The following is a 26,260-nucleotide window of genomic DNA, read 5'->3' on the forward strand; positions in this document are numbered from 1 at the left end:
TACAGCTTGGGTTGGTCTACTATTATCCTACTGAACAGTACAGCTTGGGTTGGTCTGACTGTGAAAGACCAATATGTGATTCATCATTTAGGTCATTCAGAGTGTGTATCACTGTTTCTGGTGCTTTTCACACAGGGTGCCTTTCCTTCTCTGGGACGTTTGGAAAATGTTTTACTAAATTAGAGTACTGAACACCCCGACACCACTGACCTACACAGCAGCTTTCAACATACCAGTATTTAGTTTGGAAACTTTAAAAACAAATGCTGGTATAAATTATACAATATTAAAATACGTCAAATTATCAATAATTCTTCTAAACTGGTTGCAATGCTGTGAAAAACAGTTATACTGCACTACAGTGCTAAAATAATAGATATTCTCAAAGTTGAGCTTGTCTTTGCAGAGGGACTGATGATGTGCTGCCAGTATATTATCCTGTTAGGACAAAAGTAATACAGCATTTACTCTTGAATAATGTATGGTGTCCTGTGAGGTACAAATTGCACGGAGTGAGGAAGATCAACAAGAGGTTTTGGCTCCCTTTAACAACGGTAATTTGGAGATCCTCCGGCCAGGGGTGCGTCCCAAAAGTATTTACTGCTTCCTGAAGTGTGCACTCGTTCACTACTCCCCATAAAGTGTAGTAGCATTGGATTGGTGAAGGTATAGGTTATTGAGTGAGTTTCCATACTAATCTATTCCTGTCAAATCCTGTCCATGAAGGGAAGTGATCAAGCGCACACTTTGGGAGAAAGGAGAGATTATTGGGGCAGAGACCAGGTATGTAGACTGACCCTAACTTAAGGAAAGCTTTGACTATGTCCAGACTCAGTGAGCATAGCCTTGCTATTGAGAAAGGCTGCCGTAGGCAGACCTCAAATGAAATGAAATTGTTTTAGTTTCAAGCCCCTAACTAATAATGTAGTTAAAACAAATATGGATAAGAAGTCATTAAAGAGCAACAGTAAAATAACAATAGCAAGACTATATACAGGTCAGTACCTGGCTCTCCAGAGAAGACATGCTATGTGCACACAGCCCACAAAATGAGGTGGAAACTGAGATGCACTTCCTAACGTCCTGCCAAATGTATGACCAGTTAATTCATACTGTATGTTGTAGTCTGTCCAAGAGGGGAATCACACAGACTGATCTCAGTTAATTCATACTGTAAGTTGTAGTCTGTCCAAGAGGGGAATCACACAGACTGATCTCAGTTAATTCATACTGTATGTTGTAGTCTGTCCAAGAGGGGAATCACACAGACTGATCTCAGTTAATTCATACTGTAAGTTGTAGTCTGTCCAAGAGGGGAATCACACAGACTGATCTCAGTTAATTCATACTGTATGTTGTAGTCTGTCCAAGAGGGGAATCACACAGACTGATCTCAGTTCATTCATACTGTATGTTGTAGTCTGTCCAAGAGGGGAATCACACAGACTGATCTCAGTTAATTCATACTGTATGTTGTAGTCTGTCCAAGAGGGGAATCACACAGACTGATCTCAGTCAATTCATACTGTATGTTGTAGTCTGTCCAAGAGGAGAATCACACAGACTGATCTCAGTTAATTCATACTGTATGTTGTAGTCTGTCCAAGAGGGGAATCACACAGACTGATCTCAGTTAATTCATACTGTATGTTGTAGTCTGTCTAATAATTAAATCACACAAGATTGACAGCCTGTAATTTTATTAAAATCATCCAGTTGATTACATGGCAGTTTAGAGAGCAACATCATAACACTAATCTACATCATAATCAATATCATAACATTTATAATCAATAACATCATTATCTCTATACTACTAACAACATAACACTAATCTACATCATAATCAATATCATAACATTTATAATCAATAACATCATTATCTCTATACTACTAACAACATAACACTAATCTACATCATAATCAATATCATAACGTTTATAATCAATAACATCATGAGAGGTAAACAACAACAAACCCCTTTATTAAAAAATGTTTCAAAATACAAAGAATGAACAGATGATTATAATAATACCTGGACTAATAATGGAAACACTTCAAGATAAAGAATCTAAGAGACACTAAATAAGATAAAGAATCTAAGAGACACTAAATAAGATAAAGAATCTAAGAGACACTAAATAAGATAAAGAATCTAAGAGACACTAAATAAGATAAAGAATCTAAGAGACACTAAATAAGATAAAGAATCTAAGAGACATTAAATAAGATAAAGAATCTAAGAGACACTAAATAAGATAAAGAATCTAAGAGACATTAAATAAGATAAAGAATCTAAGATACACTAAATAAGATAAAGAATCTAAGAGACACTAAATAAGATAAAGAATCTAAGAGACATTAAATAAGATAAAGAATCTAAGAGACACTAAATAAGACAAAAAAATAAAGATAAGAAGCAATACTGGAACATGAAACAGACGTAATTGAGCTGCTCTCTTAAAATAATTAAAAACCGACCCATGTTACCGAATTCCCATGTTACCGAATCCCCATGTTACCCAAACCCCATGTTACCCAGAACCCCATGTTACCCAGAACCCCATGTTACCCAAACCCCATGTTACCCAAACCCCATGTTACCCAAACCCCATGTTACCCAGAACCCCATGTTACCCAAACCCCATGTTACCCAAACCCCATGTTACCCAAACCCCATGTTACCGAATTCCCATGTTACCGAATCCCCATGTTACCCAAACCCCATGTTTCCCAAAACCCCATGTTACCCAGAACCCCATGTTACCCAGAACCCCATGTTACCCAAACCCCATGTTACCCAGAACCCCATGTTACCCAGAACCCCATGTTACCCAAACCCCATGTTACCCAAACCCCATGTTACCCAGAACCCCATGTTACCCAAACCCCATGTTACCCAGAACCCCATGTTACCCAAACCCCATGTTACCCAAAACCCCATGTTACCCAAACCCCATGTAACCCAAACCCCATGTAACCCAAAACCCCATGTTACACAAACCCCATGTTAACCAAAATCCCATGTTACCCCAAGGTACCTCAAACCCCATGTTACCCCAAACCCCATGTTACCCCAAGTTACCTCAAACCCCATGTTAACTATAACCCCATGTTACCCAAAACACCTTGTTACCCAAAACCCCATGTTTCTCTGGTGGTAAAAACCAAACTAAATGAATAATGGTGGTTGCAGTCACTCCTTTTAGATTTCTTCCAAGGTTCTAGAAAGATAAACTAATTCTGAACTTGTTATTAAAATTAGAACCACTTCAGATTTGTCACCACATTTTAAACACCAGTCCACTGCTGACCATCAATTTAAAACACAAAACTGACCTACGATCAGAATGTAGGGTCAGATTCATTCTACTCCTACTCCGTCCCCTGGGCTGCTCTCTCCTCTCCCGGTCCAGCTTCAGCTCTGGAGCTCAGAGAGACCATCTCCATGGCATTGACATAAAGATCCATGCTGCTCACCCTGTTCACTCTCTTCTGCCTCCTGGTGGGCTAGAGAGACACAGCACCAACAGTCAGACATTTACTCTCTAGTATCTCCATTCTCTCTCCCTCACCCCCTCACCCTCTCCCTCTAGTTTAAATGACTTGTAACGTCTGAGTAAATGTCTTTACCTTGTAGTACAGGTAGGAGGTGGTGATGGCTGTCAGTAGGATCAGCAGCACTACAACGTGTCTGATGATGAAGGCTGGCAGAGGAGAGGCTGCAAACAGAAACACCTTTGATGAGGGGACTGATCATCATCACATAGATCTGTGGGAAATCTGTCAATGACAAAGTTATAAGTCTGGTTCATGTTCAGTTACCTGTGATGGTGAGGGAGAGGAGCTCACTCTCAGAGGAGAAGTTATGAGAGAAAACATAATTGTCATAAACACAGCTGTAGTTCCCTTGGTGGGAGTCATCTGCAGCAGGGAAGAGGAAGGCAGCAGAGTGATTGACAGCTGGCTGGGTTCTGTTGGAGCCGGTGAACGTGAGGAGGAAGGAGCCTCCTGGGTACTGTGGCTGAGTGGAGCAGGTGATGGTGAAGTTGTAGCCCCTGAACATCTCGGGCCCCTGGTGGCCCCTGGAGACCCCTCCCATTGGGTCAGTCAGGAAGATATCAGGCTGGACCAGGAGATCTGTAACAATAAAAGAGAACAAGAAAAACCTCTTCAACTAGTTTCCTATAGATATGACAATAACATCAGCATGTAACAGTGCCAGCCACCCTCCCTCACAGGGCAACATGAGTAGTGGGCCTACAGTCACTGAGACAACATATGTTGATATCAGGCTGAAGCAGGACATCTGGAACAAGAGGAGAGAAAAAGAAAACGTAGCTCCTCAACTACTTTCCTCATTTAGATGTGACAATAACATGACATGTGACAGTGGTAGAGAGTAGAGACGTTCACTGAGATAACACTCACATACAAAGCATTCTGGGATATTTAAGTTGTATTTGATTCCTACTTGACTGAGTGATCTATTTAGTAAAGCAGACTGACAATCTAAACAGTCATCATGAGAGGTGCAGAGGAAGTTGTATGAATGAAGGAAATCAGTTGAATATAATTATAATATGTTGTTATTACCTGAGCAGATCACTGTGAGTCCAGGAAGGAGATCATACGTTCTTATACACTCCCTCAGTGAAGAAACAGACCCATAACAGGAAACTCTAAACCCTCTAGTGGTGTTTCCAGGTAGTACTGAAACAGTGGAGCCACAACCCATCTGTCTACACACTACTGCAGCTACATTCTCCTGGTTCCACACTCCAACTCCCACAATCCTCCACTCTCCCTGGTCGTACCACTCCAATCCACCAGCACAGCGACTGCCTCCTCCCACCAGCCTCACATCATCAGGCTCTGAGAAAAGAAAGAGAGAGACAGTAATCTTACTATTTTCTCACTAAAACACACCTATATTGTCTCTCATATTCTTCACTCCAGATGAGAAACAATGTTGATTGAGTGACAAACTGTTTCTTACCTGAGCAGGTGAGTCCAACAGCATTACCAGGTAGGCAGGTGTTGTTCTCTCTGTCTGAGGTGTCACAGTCCAGGAGAAGGGACTCATTGCCTTTACACTGGAACTCTTTATCCCAGGTCTGACCCCCACCTCCTCCATAGAGCCCCCCCTGTAGAGCTGCAGGAGCCCCACAGCCAACATCCCTACAGACTACCTCTGCATCCTGCCGGTCAAAGTCAGCTTCACACACTGAGGCCCAGGACTGATTGGACTTCACCTCCACTCTCCCAGAGCAGAGACCAGCTCCATCCACAAGCCGCACAGACTCTGGAGAAAAAGAGTTGGTTGAACATTCAATCAGTTTTGTTGATGACACTGTTGAGGACTGAACACAAATATGTTGGATAAAAGATTGTAGTTTGCTATGTTTGATACTGTAAGAGGTAGAAATGGGTTCTTAGTCACTCAGGATCGGGTTGGGAATAATGCAGGCAGGAGACAGGAATAAGTTCACTTCACTTTATAGAAAATAAACAGCTGGACATCCATCAGGCAGCTTCACTTCAGTACCATCTGAACTACAATGATCTGCCCATGAACATCTCCCATAAACCAATATGACAAACACAAATATAATGTTTAAATACATCTGACATCTCTCCCTCTATTTAAATGAAATAAAAACACATAAAACATGATACATGGTAATATTGTATAATGTATAAATAAATCTGTCAATATGACCAGTCTCTTACCTGAACAGATCACATGATGATAATATCCACCATAACAGCCACCAGGTCCTCCTCTGATGTCACACTGTCTAATAGAAGACTCATTTCTCCTACAACTCCACATCGTGACTCCTCTTCTTTCATCTTCAAGCAGAGGTCCTCTAGATACAGTTACAGGATTCCCACAGTCCAGCTCTCTACACACAACCTTAACCTCTTTCATCATGCTCCACCAATTAGAACATACACCTGTCCACTCTCCTCTGTAGAAGACTTCCACTGTCCCAGAACAGGAAGTGGTTCCATTCACCAGTCTGACTGAGAGTTCAGCTGTAAACAGCAGAGAGGAAAACACAGTGGTGAGGACAGATGATGACAGTGATTCTGTTATTCTAACAGCAGTGATGCTTTGTGGTTGACAAGTATTAGTAGTTCCATAAAACACTACTTGTTATTGGGTTTTAGAATGGTTTGTATGGACACATGAATTTCTCCATGTGGGATAATAAAGTTGAATAATATTGAACTGCTATAATCACTGTAGATCTATACTCTACCTACCTGGTGGACTGACGCTTTGAGCCTGGAGATCTGAGGAGAAAGAGAGAGAGAGAGAGGAGAAAGAGAGAGAGAGAGAAAGAGAGAGAGAGACAGAGAGATAGTGAGAAACAAAGGAGAAAGGGAGGAGTCAGAGGAAGAGAGAGACAGAGGTTAAATGAACATCAACATGACCTTTCATGATGTGATGGAGAAGACAGGCTTATCGTTGGTATGGTGCAACAACACCCATGTGTACATACACTATATATACAAAAGTATGTGGACACCCCTTCAAATTAGTGGACTCTATTTCAGCCACACCCCTTCCTGACAGATGTATAAAATCAAGCAGTCAGCCATGCAATCTCCATAGACAAATATTGTCAGTAGAATTGAGTTAATGAACTCCCCCTCTCTTCTCCTCTCCTCCCCTCTCCCCTCCTCGCCCCTCTCCTCCCCTCTCCTCCCACCTCTACTCTTCTCCCCCTCTCTTCTTCTCTTCTCCCCTCTCCTCTCCTCTTCGTCCCTCTCCTCTACTCTTCTCCTCTTCTCCCCTCTCCTCCCACCTCTACTCTTCTCCCCTCCTCCTCCTCTTCAACCCCTCTCTTCTCCTCTTCTCCCCTCTCCTCTGCTCTTCTCCTCTTCTCCCCTCTCCTCCCACCTCTACTCTTCTCCCCCTCTCTTCTCCTCTCCTCTCCTCCCCTCTCCACTCCTCACCCCTCTCTTCCCCTCTCCTCCCCTCTCCTCCCACCTCTACTCTTCTCCCCCTCTCTCCTCCGCTTCAACCCCTCTCTCCTCCTCTTCTCCCCTCTCCACTCCTCGCCCCTCTCCTCCCTTCTCTACTCCTCTTCAACCCCTCTCTTCTCCTCTTCTCCCCCTTCTCCCCCTCTCTTCTCCCCTTCTCCCCCTCAACTTCTCCTCTCCTCCCCTCTCCTCTCCTCGCCCCTCTCCCCTCTCCTCTTCTCCCTTCTCTTCTCCCTCCTCTTCTCCCCCTCGCTTCTCCTCTCCTCCCCTCTCCCCCTCTCCTCTACTCCTCTCCCTTCTCTTCACCCACCCCTCTTCTCCCCTCTTCTCCCATTTCCTCTTCATCGTAGCCCCCCTCTCCTCTTCTCCCCTTCTCCCCCTCTCACTTCATCTTCTCCCCTCTCCTCTTCTCCCCCTTCTCCCCCTCTCTCTTCATCTTCTCCCCCTCTTCTCCCCCTTCTCCCTCTCTCGTCTTCTCCCCTCCCCTCTCCTCTCGTCTTCTCCCGTCCCCTCTCCTCCAGCCTCTTCTCCCTCCCTCTCTTCTCCTCTTCTGACCCTCTCTTCTCCTCTTCTCCCCCTCTCCTCTTCTCCCCCTCTCTTCTCCTCCCCTCCCCTCCCCTTTCCTCTTCTCCTCTCTCTTCTCCCAGTCTCTATTCTCCTCTTCACCCCCTTTTCTCCCCCTCTCCTCTTCTCCCCCTCTCCTCTCCTCTCTCCCCTTCTCCTCTTCTGACCCTCTATTCTCCTCTACTCATTTACCAGTCTCTCTTCTCCTACCCCTCCCCTATTCTCCCCCTCTCCTCTCCTTTTCTCCCAGTCTCTCTTCTCCTATTCTCCCCCTCTCTTCCCTCTACACTTCTCTCCCCTTCTCCTCTCCTCTTCTCCCTCTCTGTTCTCCTCTTCTCCCAATCTCTCTTCTCCCCCTATTTTCTCCTCTTCTCCCCCTTCTCCCTTTCTCCTCTCCCTCTCCTCTTCTTCCCCCTCCCTCCCATCCCTCCCCTCCTCTCTCTCCTCTTCTCCTCTTCTCCCCCTCTCTCTTGTCCTCTTCTCTTCTCCTATTCTGCCTATTATCTACTCTTCTGCCCCTATCTTCCCCCTCATCTCCCCCTCTCCCCCCCTCTTATCCCCCTCTGCCCTTCTCCCCCTCTCTTCTCCTCGTCACCCCTTCTCTTCTCCTCTTCTCCCCCTCTCCTCGCTTCTCCTCTCCTCCACTTCTCCTCTCCTCTACTCCCCCTCGCTTCTCCTCTCCTCCCTTTCTCCTCTCCTCTACTCCCCCATGCTTCTCCTCTCCTTCTCCTCTCCTTTCCTCTATTCTCCTCTTCTCCCCCTCTCTTCTCCTCTCCTCCCCTCCCCTCTCCTCTCCATTTCATTCTGTACTCCAACATCTGCCTGGTATTCAAGATAACACACAACATTGCAGCACCAAATTTGTTTTCTTCAACCTCAGACTTAAATATCAGTGTTCCAATAACCTCCACCAGGACAAACTGCCTTCTCACACAAATCAATAAAGACACGGAATGGTCTCACCTCAACATGGATCTAGTCCAATCAGACGTGTCTCACCTCAACATGGATCTAGTCCAATCAGTCCAATCTAGTCCACGTGTCTCACCTCAACATGGATCTAGTCCAATCAGACGTGTCTCACCAACATGGATCAACATGGATCTGGATCTAGTCCAATCAGACGTGTCTCACCTCAACATGGATCTAGTCCAATCAGACGTCTCACCTCAACATGGATCTAGTCTCACCTCAACAACATGGATCTAGTCCAATCAGATGTGTTCACAACTGATCTAGTCCAATCAGATGTGTTCACACTGATATTGATCTAATAGGCAACAGTGATTTTTTTAATGACACAGAATAAACACTAAAAAGCGCATTACATTTAAATAGCTGTAATAACTCAGCTCTGTACACTATTCTGATTAGATGCTATTTAATGCTGAGTTTGGACACAGGTTTCTATAGGAACACTAAGACACCTGGACCACATATTGAGATGTGCCTTTAGTTAAGTAAATCAGTTGTTACATAAGGTGACAGTTGTAGGTGTCACGACTATCGCCGAAGTCGGTCTCTGTCCTTGTTCTGGCGGTGAAGAAGGATGGCGGTCTGCGCCCGTGCATTGACTATCAAGGTATCAACCAAATCACTGTGAGGTACAGCTACCTGCTGCCTCTCATATCCAGTGCGATAGAGTCAATGCACAGGGCTTCTTCACAAAATTGGATCTCAGTAGCGCTTACAACCTGGTGAGTATCCGGGAGGGGGACGAGTGGAAGACGGCATTTAGTACCACCTCAGGTTTATCCAGGGTTTTGGTCAGGTAGCCAACTACTACCGGAGGTGGATCCAGGGCTTTGGTCAGGTAGCCAACTACTACCGGAGGTTTATCCGGGGCTTTGGTCAGGTAACCAACTACTACCGGAGGTTGATCCAGGGCTTTGATCAGGTAGCCAACTACTACCGGAGGTTTATCCGGGGCTTTGGTCAGGTAGCCAACTACTACCGGAGGTTTATCCAGGGCTTTGGTCAGGTAGCCAACTACTACCGGAGGTTTATCCGGGGCTTTGGTCAGGTAGCCAACTACTACCGGAGGTTAACCGGGGCTTTGGTCAGGTAGCCAACTACTACCGGAGGTTTATCCAGGGCTTTGGTCAGGTAGCCAACTACTACCGGAGGTTGATCCAGGGCTTTGGTCAGGTAGCCAACTACTACCGGAGGTTTATCCGGGGCTTTGGTCAGGCAGCCAACTACTACCGGAGGTTTATCCGGGGCTTTGGTCAGGTAGCCAACTACTACCGGAGGTTTATCCAGGGCTTTGGTCAGGTAGCCAACTACTACCGGAGGTTTATCCAGGGCTTTGGTCAGGTAGCCAACTACTACCGGAGGTTTATCCGGGGCTTTGGTCAGGTAGCCAACTACTACCGGAGGTTTATCCAGGGCTTTGGTCAGGTAGCCAACTACTACCGGAGGTTTATCCGGGGCTTTGGTCAGGTAGCCAACTACTACCGGAGGTTTATCCATGGCTTTGGTCAGGTAGCGACTCCCATTACCCCACTGCTGAAGGGGGGACCGGTGCGACTGCAGTGGACGGCTAAGGCGGACAGGGCTTTTGGTCACCTGAGGGCTCTGTTTACCTCGGCTCCCCTGCTGGCTCATCCGGATCTGGGATAGGAGCCGTGCTCTCTCAGCGCTCGGGTACGCCACTAAAGCTCCGCCCCTGTGCTTTCTTTTCGAAGAAGCTCTGCCAGGCGGAGCGAAACTATGATGTGGGGGACCGGGAGCTGTTGGCTGTTGTCAAGGCTCTGAAGGTGTGGAGACATTGGCTTGAGGGGGCTAAACACCCTTTTCTCATCTGGACTGACCACCGCAATCTGGAGTCCATCCGGGCAGCAAGGAGACTGAACCCTCGCAAGGCAAGGTGGAGACTGAACCCTCACCAGGCAAGGTGGAGACTGAACTCTCGCCAGGCAAGGTGAAGACTGAACCCTCGCCAGGCAAGGTGGAGACTGAACCCTCGCCAGGCAAGGTGGAGACTGAACCCTCGCCAGGCAAGGTGGAGACTGAACCCTCGCCAGGCAAGGTGGAGACTGAACCCTCGCCAGGCAAGGTGGAGACTGAACCCTCGCCAGGCAAGGTGGGCCATGTTTTTTTACCCTTTTTGTTTTCACTGTCCTACAGACCAGGTTCCCAGAATGCTAAGGCAGACACACTGTCCTACAGACCAGGTTCCCAGAACGCTAAGGCAGACGCACTGTCCTACAGACCAGGTTCCCAGAACGCTAAGGCAGACACATTGTCCTACAGACCAGGTTCCCAGAACGCTAAGGCAGACACATTGTCCTACAGACCAGGTTCCCAGAAGGCAGACTAGACCAGGTTCCCAGAACACTAAGGCAGACACACTGTCCTACAGACCAGGTTCCCAGAACGCTAGAAGACACACTGTCCTACAGACCAGGTTCCCAGACACAGACACACTGTCCTACAGACCAGGTTCCCAGAACGCTACGGCAGACACACTGTCCTACAGACCAGGTTCCCAGAATGCTAAGGCAGACGCACTGTCCTACAGACCAGGTTCCCAGAACGCGTGATTTGTGCGTGATTGTTTTATGTATGTTTGGTCTGTTACTGTGGGCTCGGTATTTACGACACGTTATTGGAATATTTGAGTAAAGTTACATGTGTTACTCATCTCTACTGTCCTGACTCCTCTGCACCAGCTACACCCAGAACATTACAGTAGGACTGTTAACCAAGTAGCTGAATTGTCAAAGGCTGAGGTCACCCAAAGAAAAGTAATTCAGAACTTTCTCTGGTGAACAGAATGTCTTGGAAAGACAGACCTTTAGACCTCATAGTTCTGTCCAATATATTGTGGATTTTGTATTATTTATTCTTTCCTTACAAGTCGGGATTTAAATTGATGGACACTCCATGATGTCTCAGTGAAAATGTATTATATATATATTATTATGAAAACAATTTAGAAAACTTCACTCAAATCCTGTTCAAATGTATATAGAGGTATTAGTCTCATGATAGAGTATATAACTGATATTATTCCATTTTAAACAGCCTAACAGGCTCCACCATCTCTAATGATCTGGTCTGCTTGATGATGAACAAAACGTAGACCACAGGATGATTATTATATGACTACCACATCTCTCTACCCCTCACACACAATCCATGTTTGGCAGATGCTCTTTACACACAATCCATGTTTGGCAGATGCTCTTTACACACAATCCATGTTTGGCAGATGCTCTTCACACACAATCCATGTTTGGCAGATGCTCTTTACACACAATCCATGTTTGGCAGATGCTCTTCACACACAATCCATGTTTGGCAGATGCTCTTCACACACAATCCATGTTTGGCAGATGCTCTTCACACACAATCCATGTTTGGCAGATGCTCTTTACACACAATCCATGTTTGGCAGATGCTCTTTTCACACAATCCATGTTTGGCAGATGCTCTTTTCACACAATCCATGTTTGGCAGATGCTCTTTTCATACAATCCATGTTTGGCAGATGCTCTTTTCATACAATCCATGATCTAGGACACACTAACATGACCCCACTATGGAAAGGTGAGTCTCTCAGGAACACAGACAGGTTGTTGTGATCTAGGACACACTAACATGACCCCACTATGGAAAGGTGAGTCTCTCAGGAACACAGACAGGTTGTTGTGATCTAGGACACACTAACATGACCCCACTATGGAAAGGTGAGTCTCTCAGGAACACATACAGGTTGTTGTGATCTAGGACGTCCACAAGCTTTACAAGACTCGTCTGAAGGTCTCCTGGTACCAGTTTAACACATTTATGGAAGTAGATATGGAGTTTAGTTCTTAACAATAAGGGGTTACATTCAAGTAATAAATGATAGTTTCCTGATCTGTCTTATATCTCTCAGATAAAAAACATGATTCAAAAAACAACAACTAAAATCCAAGGTTGAAAAATGTCACAGTGGATGAAAGACAGAGGACACGAAAGTCTCTTCATATCTGGACTTAACAATAAGATATACGGGCCATTTCTGCTGTCAATCAACTGAAAGAGGAAGGAAGAAGGACTTTTCAAAAGACAAATTCAAATGGACCAATTAGAACCTCACACAAAGTATCCAAATCTACACTTGAACCAATTGCCCTTTGTGGGAGTGAAGTGTTAGGTCCACTAACCAATCAAGATTTTTTAAATGGGGCCAACATCCAATTGACATTCTGCAAAAACATTCTCAGAGAAAAAGGCCCAAATAATGCATGTAGGGCAGAATAAGGCCAATATCCGTCACTAATTAATATCCATCACTAATTAATATCCATCACTAATTAATATCAACCACTAATTAATATCCATCACTAATTAACATCCATCACTAATTAATATCCATCACTAATTAATATCCATCACTAATTAATATCCATCACTAATTAATATCCATCACTTCCTAACCTCCTGCCAAATGTACGATGATATAAGATACACATATTTCCCTCAGATTACAAAGACCCCAAAATAATTTGAAAACAAATATAATATTGACAAGCTCCTGTATCTGTTAGGTGAAATACCACAGTGTGTAATCATGTCAGCAGAATGTGTGACCTGTTGTGATGAGAACAGGGTAACCAGTGGAGAACAAACACCACAGTAAATAAAACCTAGGACTAGATTTATCACTTTAGTTCATTTCCCTTGACATTTGTACTTCTACTTTTTGTACACAGAGTTCACGCTCTCCTACACACACCAGCTGGTTGAGAGGACCTTAGTGGAGCAGGCTGGCTGAGAGGGACCTAGTGGAGCAGGCTGGCTGAGAGGGACCTAGTGGAGCAGGCTGGCTGAGAGGGACCTAGTGGAGCAGGCTGGCTGAGAGGGCCCTAGTGGAGCCAGATGGCTGAGAGGGACCTAGTGGAGCAGGCTGGCTGAGAGGGACCTAGTGGAGCAGGCTGGCTGAGAGGGACCTAGTGGAGCCTGGTGGCTGAGAGGGGCCTAGTGGAGCCTGGTGGCTGAGAGGGCCCTAGTGGAGCCTGGTGGCTGAGAGGGGCCTAGTGGAGCCTGGTGGCTGAGAGGGGCCTAGTGGAGCCTGGTGGCTGAGAGGGCCCTAGTGGAGCCTGGTGGCTGAGAGGGGCCCAGTGGAGCCTGGTGGCTGAGAGGGCCCTAGTGGAGCCAGGTGGCTGAGAGGGCCCTAGTGGAGCCAGGTGGCTGAGAGGGCCCTAGTGGAGCCAGGTGGCTGAGAGGGCCCTAGTGGAGCCAGGTGGCTGAGAGGGTCCTAGTGGAGCCAGGTGGCTGAGAGGGCCTATGGTGGCAAAATTATGTTTATGTTTATCTGTTATGTTTATCTAGTGTATCTATGTATTTAATTAAAGTCACATGATGTTCTGATGAGATTTGCTCCCTCTGCTAGAACACTTCCCCTTTGTCTACATGACTGACTCATGGTTCTGGACTCACAGCCAAATGCTGTTTCTCCATATCCTGTTATTTAGCAGTAGACTGAACTAAGCTGTGAGAGACGAGCAGGACAAATGGTTGTGGTTCTCTTGAGAAACAGTGTTGAGACATTGAGCACTGAGAAATGGTGTGACATTTCTCAACAAGACCTCACCACAAAAGTCACAATGTGGAAAGATGAACATCTCTCTGCAAAGGAGTTTATATATAATTTAATACATTTGCTTTCTTATATTTCTGTTTCCTCAATTCTTCAGTTCCATAGGTCAGGGTCAAGCTGAGCTGAGCCAATAGTGGAAGAGGTTACTGGTTATGATGAAATCACTACTGGTTATGATGACATCACTACTGGTTATGATGACATCACTACTGGTTATGATGACATCACTACTGGTTATGATGACATAACTGATGAGAAGTCTGTAGTGAAAAGATATTCAGTTGACTTCATGTTAGTCTGTCAGCCCTATATCTGTTGACATCTCCCACCCTCTCCTCCCCTTATCTCTCGCCCTCCCCACCCCCTCCTCTCTCTCTTTTGACATCTCCCTCCCTCCCTCTCCTCCCCTTATCTCTCGCCCTCCCCACCCCCTCCTCTCTCTCTTTTGACATCTCCCTCCCTCTCCTCCCCTTATCTCTCGCCCTCCCCACCCCCTCCTCTCTCTCTTTTGACATCTCTCGCCCCCCACCCCCTCTCTCTTTTGACATCTCCCTCCCTCTCCTCCCCTTATCTCTCGCCCTCCCCACCCCCTCCTCTCTCTCTTTTGACATCTCCCTCCCTCTCCTCCCCTTATCTCTTGCCCTCCTCACCCCCTCCTCTCTCTCTCTTTTGACATCTCCCTCCCTCTCCTCCCTTTATCTCTTGCCCTCCCCCACCCCCACCCCCTCCTCTCTCTCTTTTGACATCTCCCTCCCTCTCCTCCCCTTATCTCTTGCCCTCCCCACCCCTCCTCTCTCTCTCTTTTGACATCTCCCTCCCTCTCCTCCCCTTATCTCTTGCCCTCCCCACCCCCTCCTCTCTCTCTCTTTTGACATCTCCCTCCCTCTCCTCCCCTTATCTCTCGCCCTCCCCACCCCCTCCTCTCTCTCTTTTGACATCTCCCTCCCTCTCCTCCCCTTATCTCTCGCCCTCCCCACCCCTCCTCTCTCTCTTTGACATCTCCCTCCCTCTCCTCCCCTTATCTCTCGCCCTCCCCACCCCCTCCTCTCTCTCTCTTTTGACATCTCCTTCCCTCTCCTCCCCTTATCTCTTGCCCTCCCCACCCCCTCCTCTCTCTCTCTTTTGACATCTCCCTCCCTCTCCTCCCCTTATATCTCGCCCTCCTCACCCCCTCCTCTCTCTCTGCTCCTCTCAATTAGATTCAATTTAAGTTTTTTTTTTGGCATGGGAAACATATTAACATTGCCAAAGCAAGTTAACTAGTTAATATACAAAAGTGAACTAAACAATGAAAATGAACGGTAAACATTACACTGACAGAAGTTCCCAAAGAATAAAGACATATCAAAGGTCATATTATATATATACAGTATTGTAACGATGTGCAAATGGTTAAAGTCCACAAGGGAAAAGAAATAAACAAATATGGGTTGTATTACAATGGTGTTTGTTCTTCACTGGTTGACCTTTTCTTGTTGCAACAGGTCACAAATATTGCTGGCTATGCTCACTGAGTCTGTACATAGTCAAAGCTTTCCTTAAGTTTGGGTCAGTCACAGTGGTCAGGTATTCTGCCACTGTGTACTCTCTGTTTAGGGCCAAATAGCATTCTAGTTTGCTCTGTTTTTTGTTGTTGTTAATTCTTTCCAATGTGTCAAGTAATTTTATTTTTGTTTTCTCATGATTTGGTTGGGTCTAATTGTGTTGCTGTCACAGACATCTAGGTTCCCCCTGATCTAACATAACCCCAATATAATATATAATATATCCTCTCATTCATTTACATAGAGACAGATCCAATCAATCATTGACACACTGAATATACAACAGTCAGATGCATGACATCATCACCAATGTTCCCTCTAACTTTCTCCGTCACTGAGCAGATTTCAGGTCTTCCAGTGTGTGTTTACTGTGAACACTGAGGCTGTACCCCCTTTAACTTACAGTTCTAACAGTGTGTGTTTACTGTGAACACTGAGGCTGTACCCCCTTTAACTTACAGTTATAACAGTGTGTGTTTACTGTGAACACTGAGGCTGTACCCCCTTTAACTTACAGTTATAACAGTGTGTGTTTACTGTGAACACTGAGGCTGTACCCCCTTTAACTTACAGTTCTAACAGTGTCTGTTTACTGTGAACACTGAGGCTGTACCCCCTTTAACTTACAGTTCTAACAGTGTGTGTTTACTGTGAACACTGAGGCTGTACCCCCTTTAACTAACAGTTAACAGTGGACAAGTGGGCTACTGTGGCTATTTGATCATAATGTAGATCTACCAGAGTGACCTACCATCAAAAACTATGGAGAAAATACATCCCATAACATTTAAACATGGAAACAGCTGTTCTGTCATTCAGTCTACAGTAGCAGCCAATGTGTGGTGTTCAACGTAGACCTACATCCCATAACATTTGAACATGGAAACAGCTGTTCTGTCATTCAGTCTACAGTAGCAGCCAATGTGTGGTGTTCAACGTAGACCTACATCCCATAACATTTAAACATGGAAACAGCTGTTCTGTCATTCAGTCTACAGTAGCAGCCAATGTGTGGTGTTCAACGTAGACCTACATCCCATAACATTTTAACATGGAAACAGCTGTTCTGTCATTCAGTCTACAGTAGTAGCCAATGTGATGGTATTATCAGGGAAACTCTAGAACAGTGATGGTGTTAACAAGGAAAACTCTAGAACAGTGATGGTGTTAACAGGGAAAACTCTAGAACAGAGATGGTGTTAACAGGGAAAACTCTAGAACAGTGATGGTGTTAACAGGGGAAACTCTGGAACAGAGATGGTGTTAACAGGGAAAACTCTAGAACAGTGATGGTATTAACAGGGAAACTCTAGAACAGTGATGGTGTTAACAGGGAAAACTCTAGAACAGAGATGGTGTTAACGGGGGAAACTATAGAACAGTGATGGTGTTAACAGGGAAAACTCTAGAACAGTGATGGTGTTAACAGGGAAAACTCTAGAACAGAGATGGTGTTAAAAGGGAAAACTCTAGAACAGTGATGGTGTTAACAGGGAAAACTCTAGAACAGAGATGGTGTTAAAAGGGAAAACTCTAGAACAGTGATGGTGTTAAAAGGGAAAACTCTAGAACAAAGATCTAAAGCAAAGATTTTTTGTTGATTGATTGACAATTAATAACTGTAGTTATACAATTCCAGGTTACTATGACTAGACCATATCAACACCATACCACTCCTGGTTACTATGACGACACCATGTCAACACCATACCATTCCAGGTTACTATGACTAAACCATATCAACACCATACCACTCCTGGTTACTATGACTAGACCATATCAACACCATACCACTCCTGGTTACTATGACTAGACCATATCAACACCATACCACTCCTGGTTACTATGACTACACAATATCAACAGCATACCACTCCTGGTTACTATGACTAGACCATATCAACACCATACCACTCCTGGTTACTATGACTAGACCATATCAACACCATACAACTCCTGGTTACTATGACTACACAATATCAACACCATACCACTCTTGGTTACTATGACTGCACCATATCAACACTATACCACTCCTGGTTACTATGACTACACCATATCAACACCATACCACTCCTGGTTACTATGACTAGACCATATCAACACCATACCACTCCTGGTTACTATGACTACACAATATCAACACCATACCACTCCTGGTTACTATGACTGCACCATATCAACACTATACCACTCCTGGTTACTATGACTACACCATATCAGCACCATATCAACACTATACCACTCCTGGTTACTATGACTACACCATATCAACACCATACCACTCCTGGTTACTATGACTAGACCATATCAACACCATACCACTCTTGGTTACTTTGACACAAGGCTTTATCGTGGGTTTTTACAGAAGTGTTTGTCGATCCACTAGGAATACCATGGAGATCGACCAGTTCGCGATCAACCGGTTGGTGACCAGCTGCTCTAGAAAAGTTAGTGAAGTTCAATCTCGTGCTTCTCGCTATTGGCTGATTTATCTGCAGCTTAGAGAGAACATTGTGTCACACCCTGATCTGTTTCACCTGTCTTTGTGATTATCTCCACCCCCTTCCAGGTGAAGCCCATCTTCTCCATTATCCCCTGTGTATTTATGCCTGTATTTATGCTTTTTCCCAGTCTCTGTTTTCTTGTCCTCCTGGTTTTGACCCTTGCCTGTCCTGACTCTGAGCCCACCTGCCTGACCACTCTGCCTGTCCAGACTCTGAGCCCGCCTGCCTGACCACTCTGCCTGTCCTGACTCTGAGCCCACCTGCCTGACCACTCTGCCTGTCCTGACCCTGAGCCCACCTGCCTGTCCTGACTCTGAGCCCACCTGCCTGACCACTCTGCCTGTCCTGACTCTGAGCCCACCTGCCTGACCCTGAGCCTGTCCTGACTCTGAGCCCGCCTGCCTGACCACTCTGCCTGTCCTGACTCTGAGCCCACCTGCCTGACCACTCTGCCTGTCCTGACTCTGAGCCCACCTGCCTGTCCTGACTCTGAGCCCACCTGCCTGACCACTCTGCCTGTCCTGACTCTGAGCCCACCTGCCTGACCACTCTGCCTGTCCTGACTCTGAGCCCACCTGCCTGACCACTCTGTCTGTCCTGACTCTGAGCCCACCTGCCTGACCACTCTGCCTGTCCTGACTCTGAGCCCACCTGCCTGACCACTCTGCCTGTCCTGACTCTGAGCCCACCTGCCTGACCACTCTGCCTGTCCTGACTCTGAGCCTGCCTGCCTGACCACTCTGCCTGTCCTGACTCTGAGCCCACCTGCCTGACCCTGAGCCTGCTTGCTGATCTGTACCTCTGCCCTCGTCTGGATTACAGACCTCTGCCTACCCTGAGGATGCCTGCCGTCCTGTACCTTTGCCCCCTGACTCTGGACTATCGACCCCTGCCTGCCTTGACCTGTCTTTGCCTGAACCCTGTTGTCTGCATTTGGGTCTTACCTTGGTTCTAATAAGACTGACCATCACACCTTAACTGATATTAGTGCCTGTCCCCAGATGGACAGTTAGACTACAGTAAAGTACATTTACAGGTGATCACATCATTGTCCTGCTTTGAGACACATTTTTACTGTCTGCTTCCAGCTGGATGTTATTTTCTAGCTGCACAAATTGTAATATATCTTACAATTTCGAAACATACCTGTGCTCCAGAACAGGATCACCAATATCACTGCAGGTATCATATCTTTCTCTAACTGGGGCTCCACTGAGCGAAACACGTCTACTGTCATGAAGAGAGGACTGAAGAGTGAGAAATACTGCTAGGCTATATGATTTCTAACTCATTACTTCCTTACTTCAATTATGTGGCAAACTGTTAAGCAAATCAGAAGGAAACACTGACATCAGAAAAACTCCACAGGAAACTGCTGTCAGAGCAGCAGTTACACATAGTGTCCTATAATATCTTACCTAATTGTCAGTGATTGACTTGGGAAAGTCACCTCTAACTTTCTGTGTTGTAGAAGCTAGAGGTCTGTTACCCAAGTCAACTCAACAGGTGTGGTGGTAAATGAGACATGCTGTACTGTTTTTTTACTTAGAGAATTGTCTGTTAAATGCTAGTGTTTTTCCACTGATACAAACTTGTCTTGTGTGACTTAGTGTTAAGTCTGGGCGTACAGCAAAGAGCTGTTTGGGTGTGACCACAGTGTGACACATCCTGTTTTTCACAATCTGCAGGGACTCCACTGTGTGGAAATCTGTTAGAAATCATCAATGACATCACATCAACTCACAAGTATCACAGTAGGATAGAAATTAACACTTGGTAGACTATATAACTTCTACATCCATGGTGGTGACATTAACACTTGGTAGAATATATAACTTCTACATTCATGGTGGTGACATTAACACTTGGTAGAATATATAACTTCTACATTCATGGTGGTGATATTAACACTTGGTAGACTATATAACTTCTACATCCATGGTGGTGATATTAACACTTGGTAGACTATATAACTTCTACATTCATGGTGGTGACATTAACACTTGGTAGAATATATAACTTCTACATTCATGGTGGTGACATTAACACTTGGTAGACTATATAACTTCTACATCCATGGTGGTGACATTAACACTTGGTAGACTATATAACTTCTACATTCATGGTGGTGACATTAACACTTGGTAGACTATATAACTTCTACATCCATGGTGGTGATATTAACACTTGATAGACTATATAACTTAAACATGTAGTGACATTAACACTTGGTAGACTATATAACTTCTACATCCATGGTAGTGACATTAACACTTGGTAGACTATATAACTTCTACATTCATGGTAGTGACATTAACACTTGGTAGACTATATAACTTCTACATCCATGGTGGTGACATTAACACTTGGTAGACTATATAACTTCTACATTCATGGTGGTGACATTAACACTTGGTAGACTATATAACTTCTACATTCATGGTGGTGACATTAACACTTAGTAGACTATATAACTTCTACATTCATGGTGGTGACATTAACACTTGGTAGACTATATAACTTCTACATTCATGGTGGTGACATTAACACTTGGTAGACTATATAACTTAAACATCCATGGTGGTGACATTAACACTTGGTAGACTATATAACTTCTACATTCATGGTGGTGACATTAACACTTGGTAGACTATATAACTTAAACATCCATGGTGGTGACATTAACACTTGGTAGACTATATAACTTAAACATCCATGGTAGTGACATTAACACTTGGTAGACTATATAACTTCTACATTCATGGTGGTGACATTAACACTTGGTAGACTATATAATTTCTACATCCATGGTGGTGACATTAACACTTGGTAGACTATATAACTTAAACATTCATGGTGGTGACATTAACACTTGGTAGACTATATAACTTCTACATTCATGGTGGTGACATTAACACTTGGTAGACTATATAACGTAAACATGTAGTGACATTAACACTTGGTAGACTATATAACTTCTACATTCATGGTGGTGACATTAACACTTGGTAGACTATATAACTTCTACATCCATGGTGGTGATATTAACACTTGGTAGACTATATAACTTCTACATCCATGGTGGTGACATTAACACTTGGTAGACTATATAACTTCTACATCCATGGTGGTGATATTAACACTTGGTAGACTATATAACTTCTACATTCATGGTGGTGACATTAACACTTGGTAGAATATATAACTTCTACATTCATGGTGGTGACATTAACACTTGGTAGACTATATAACTTCTACATTCATGGTGGTGACATTAACACTTGGTAGAATATATAACTTCTACATTCATGGTGGTGACATTAACACTTGGTAGACTATATAACTTCTACATTCATGGTGGTGATATTAACACTTGGTAGACTATATAACTTCTACATCCATGGTGGTGACATTAACACTTGGTAGACTATATAACTTCTACATTCATGGTGGTGACATTAACACTTGGTAGACTATATAACTTCTACATCCATGGTGGTGACATTAACACTTGGTAGACTATATAACTTCTACATCCATGGTGGTGACATTAACACTTGGTAGACTATATAACTTCTACATTCATGGTGGTGACATTAACACTTGGTAGACTATATAACTTCTACATTCATGGTGGTGACATTAACACTTGGTAGACTATATAACTTCTACATTCATGGTGGTGACATTAACACTTGGTAGACTATATAACTTCTACATCCATGGTGGTGACATTAACACTTGGTAGACTATATAACTTAAACATTCATGGTGGTGACATTAACACTTGGTAGACTATATAACTTCTACATTCATGGTGGTGACATTAACACTTGGTAGACTATATAACTTAAACATGTAGTGACATTAACACTTGGTAGACTATATAACTTCTACATTCATGGTGGTGACATTAACACTTGGTAGACTATATAACTTCTACATCCATGGTGGTGATATTAACACTTGGTAGACTATATAACTTCTACATCCATGGTGGTGACATTAACACTTGGTAGACTATATAACTTCTACATCCATGGTGGTGATATTAACACTTGGTAGACTATATAACTTCTACATCCATGGTGGTGACATTAACACTTGGTAGAATATATAACTTCTACATTCATGGTGGTGACATTAACACTTGGTAGAATATATAACTTCTACATTCATGGTGGTGATATTAACACTTGGTAGACTATATAACTTCTACATCCATGGTGGTGATATTAACACTTGGTAGACTATATAACTTCTACATTCATGGTGGTGACATTAACACTTGGTAGAATATATAACTTCTACATTCATGGTGGTGACATTAACACTTGGTAGACTATATAACTTCTACATTCATGGTGGTGACATTAACACTTGGTAGACTATATAACTTCTACATTCATGGTGGTGACATTAACACTTGGTAGACTATATAACTTCTACATCCATGGTGGTGATATTAACACTTGATAGACTATATAACTTAAACATGTAGTGACATTAACACTTGGTAGACTATATAACTTCTACATCCATGGTAGTGACATTAACACTTGGTAGACTATATAACTTCTACATTCATGGTAGTGACATTAACACTTGGTAGACTATATAACTTCTACATCCATGGTGGTGACATTAACACTTGGTAGACTATATAACTTCTACATTCATGGTGGTGACATTAACACTTGGTAGACTATATAACTTCTACATTCATGGTGGTGACATTAACACTTAGTAGACTATATAACTTCTACATTCATGGTGGTGACATTAACACTTGGTAGACTATATAACTTCTACATTCATGGTGGTGACATTAACACTTGGTAGACTATATAACTTAAACATCCATGGTGGTGACATTAACACTTGGTAGACTATATAACTTCTACATTCATGGTGGTGACATTAACACTTGGTAGACTATATAACTTAAACATCCATGGTGGTGACATTAACACTTGGTAGACTATATAACTTAAACATCCATGGTAGTGACATTAACACTTGGTAGACTATATAACTTCTACATTCATGGTGGTGACATTAACACTTGGTAGACTATATAATTTCTACATCCATGGTGGTGACATTAACACTTGGTAGACTATATAACTTAAACATTCATGGTGGTGACATTAACACTTGGTAGACTATATAACTTCTACATTCATGGTGGTGACATTAACACTTGGTAGACTATATAACGTAAACATGTAGTGACATTAACACTTGGTAGACTATATAACTTCTACATTCATGGTGGTGACATTAACACTTGGTAGACTATATAACTTCTACATCCATGGTGGTGATATTAACACTTGGTAGACTATATAACTTCTACATCCATGGTGGTGACATTAACACTTGGTAGACTATATAACTTCTACATCCATGGTGGTGATATTAACACTTGGTAGACTATATAACTTCTACATTCATGGTGGTGACATTAACACTTGGTAGAATATATAACTTCTACATTCATGGTGGTGACATTAACACTTGGTAGACTATATAACTTCTACATTCATGGTGGTGACATTAACACTTGGTAGAATATATAACTTCTACATTCATGGTGGTGACATTAACACTTGGTAGACTATATAACTTCTACATTCATGGTGGTGATATTAACACTTGGTAGACTATATAACTTCTACATCCATGGTGGTGACATTAACACTTGGTAGACTATATAACTTCTACATTCATGGTGGTGACATTAACACTTGGTAGACTATATAACTTCTACATCCATGGTGGTGACATTAACACTTGGTAGACTATATAACTTCTACATTCATGGTGGTGACATTAACACTTGGTAGACTATATAACTTCTACATCCATGGTGGTGACATTAACACTTGGTAGACTATATAACTTCTACATTCATGGTGGTGACATTAACACTTGGTAGACTATATAACTTCTACATTCATGGTGGTGACATTAACACTTGGTAGACTATATAACTTCTACATCCATGGTGGTGACATTAACACTTGGTAGACTATATAACTTAAACATTCATGGTGGTGACATTAACACTTGGTAGACTATATAACTTCTACATTCATGGTGGTGACATTAACACTTGGTAGACTATATAACTTAAACATGTAGTGACATTAACACTTGGTAGACTATATAACTTCTACATTCATGGTGGTGACATTAACACTTGGTAGACTATATAACTTCTACATCCATGGTGGTGATATTAACACTTGGTAGACTATATAACTTCTACATCCATGGTGGTGACATTAACACTTGGTAGACTATATAACTTCTACATCCATGGTGGTGATATTAACACTTGGTAGACTATATAACTTCTACATTCATGGTGGTGACATTAACACTTGGTAGAATATATAACTTCTACATTCATGGTGGTGACATTAACACTTGGTAGACTATATAACTTCTACATTCATGGTGGTGACATTAACACTTGGTAGAATATATAACTTCTACATTCATGGTGGTGACATTAACACTTGGTAGACTATATAACTTCTACATTCATGGTGGTGATATTAACACTTGGTAGACTATATAACTTCTACATCCATGGTGGTGACATTAACACTTGGTAGACTATATAACTTCTACATTCATGGTGGTGACATTAACACTTGGTAGACTATATAACTTCTACATCCATGGTGGTGACATTAACACTTGGTAGACTATATAACTTCTACATCCATGGTGGTGACATTAACACTTGGTAGACTATATAACTTCTACATTCATGGTGGTGACATTAACACTTGGTAGACTATATAACTTAAACATCCATGGTGGTGACATTAACACTTGGTAGACTATATAACTTCTACATCCATGGTGGTGACATTAACACTTGGTAGACTATATAACTTCTACATCCATGGTGGTGACATTAACACTTGGTAGACTATATAACTTCTACATTCATGGTGGTGACATTAACACTTGGTAGACTATATAACTTCTACATCCATGGTGGTGACATTAACACTTGGTAGGCTATATAACTTCTACATTCATGGTGGTGACATTAACACTTGGTAGACTATATAACTTCTACATCCATGGTGGTGATATTAACACTTGGTAGACTATATAACTTCTACATCCATGGTGGTGACATTAACACTTGGTAGACTATATAACTTAAACATTCATGGTAGTGACATTAACACTTGGTAGACTATATAACTTAAACATTCATGGTGGTGACATTAACACTTGGTAGACTATATAACTTAAACATGTAGCGACATTAACACATGGTAGACTATATAACTTCTACATCCATGGTGGTGACATTAACACTTGGTAGACTATATAACTTAAACATCCATGGTGGTGACATTAACACTTGGTAGACTATATAACTTCTACATCCATGGTGGTGACATTAACACTTGGTAGACTATATAACTTAAACATCCATGGTGGTGACATTAACACTTGGTAGGCTATATAACTTCTACATCCATGGTGGTGATATTAACACTTGGTAGACTATATAACTTCTACATCCATGGTGGTGACATTAACACTTGGTAGACTATATAATTTCTACATCCATGGTGGTGATATTAACACTTGGTAGACTATATAACTTCTACATCCATGGTGGTGACATTAACAGGTTCCTTGTTCCTTGTCAATCATTTACTTATTGGTGAAATCAGCAACCAGACAATATCTTTAAGTAAATCAATCATTCATTTATTAATGTGGTTGCAGACAGAAGTTGACAACGGGAACACAGCATGTATGTTTCAGAGTAAGTTCTGCAACCCACCTAAGGGCACAGCTGATTATATACATGTGGTCACTACCTGGTGGTATAATCACCTACGTCAATGTATGTGTGTATCAATAAGCTGAGGTTACCTTATAAAGTAACCTGGTACAGTAGCTTCTCTGAATTCATTAGCATTGTCCACTGTCACACAATATCAACATGTCAAAACCAGACAGTGGTTACTTCTCTTTATCTAGTTTCAGTCTGACTCAGACCCAGCCTGCAA

General features: G+C 43.1%; 1 protein-coding gene across 1 annotated transcript; it reads right to left on the reverse strand.

Moving 5' to 3' along the window:
* Nucleotides 1–1,683: 1,683 nt before the first annotated feature.
* Nucleotides 1,684–19,497, reverse strand: LOC135571202 (deleted in malignant brain tumors 1 protein-like). The gene is made up of 8 exons (XM_065016994.1): nucleotides 19,350–19,497; nucleotides 6,274–6,303; nucleotides 5,734–6,042; nucleotides 5,000–5,305; nucleotides 4,597–4,875; nucleotides 3,826–4,140; nucleotides 3,634–3,722; nucleotides 1,684–3,510 (listed from the first exon to the last, which is right to left on the reverse strand). The coding sequence occupies exons 1-8, from the start codon at nucleotides 19,438–19,440 to the stop codon at nucleotides 3,376–3,378; spliced, it is 1,554 nt and encodes a 517-aa protein (XP_064873066.1). The 5' UTR covers nucleotides 19,441–19,497; the 3' UTR covers nucleotides 1,684–3,375.
* Nucleotides 19,498–26,260: the final 6,763 nt, after the last annotated feature.

Source organism: Oncorhynchus nerka, unplaced genomic scaffold (assembly GCF_034236695.1).
Source record: "Oncorhynchus nerka isolate Pitt River unplaced genomic scaffold, Oner_Uvic_2.0 unplaced_scaffold_696, whole genome shotgun sequence".
Taxonomy (NCBI): domain Eukaryota; kingdom Metazoa; phylum Chordata; class Actinopteri; order Salmoniformes; family Salmonidae; genus Oncorhynchus; species Oncorhynchus nerka.

Excerpts from the sequence above, each read along its gene's own strand:
- LOC135571202 (XM_065016994.1), bottom strand. The coding sequence starts at position 19,440 with ATGACAGTAGACGTGTTTCGCTCAGTGGAGCCCCAGTTAGAGAAAGAT. Across the intron at positions 6,304-19,349 it reads GATCCTGTTCTGGAGCACAG|ATCTCCAGGCTCAAAGCGTC; the intron begins GTATGTTTCGAA and ends CTTTCTCCTCAG. Across the intron at positions 4,876-4,999 it reads TGTTGGACTCACCTGCTCAG|AGCCTGATGATGTGAGGCTG; the intron begins GTAAGAAACAGT and ends TTCTTTTCTCAG.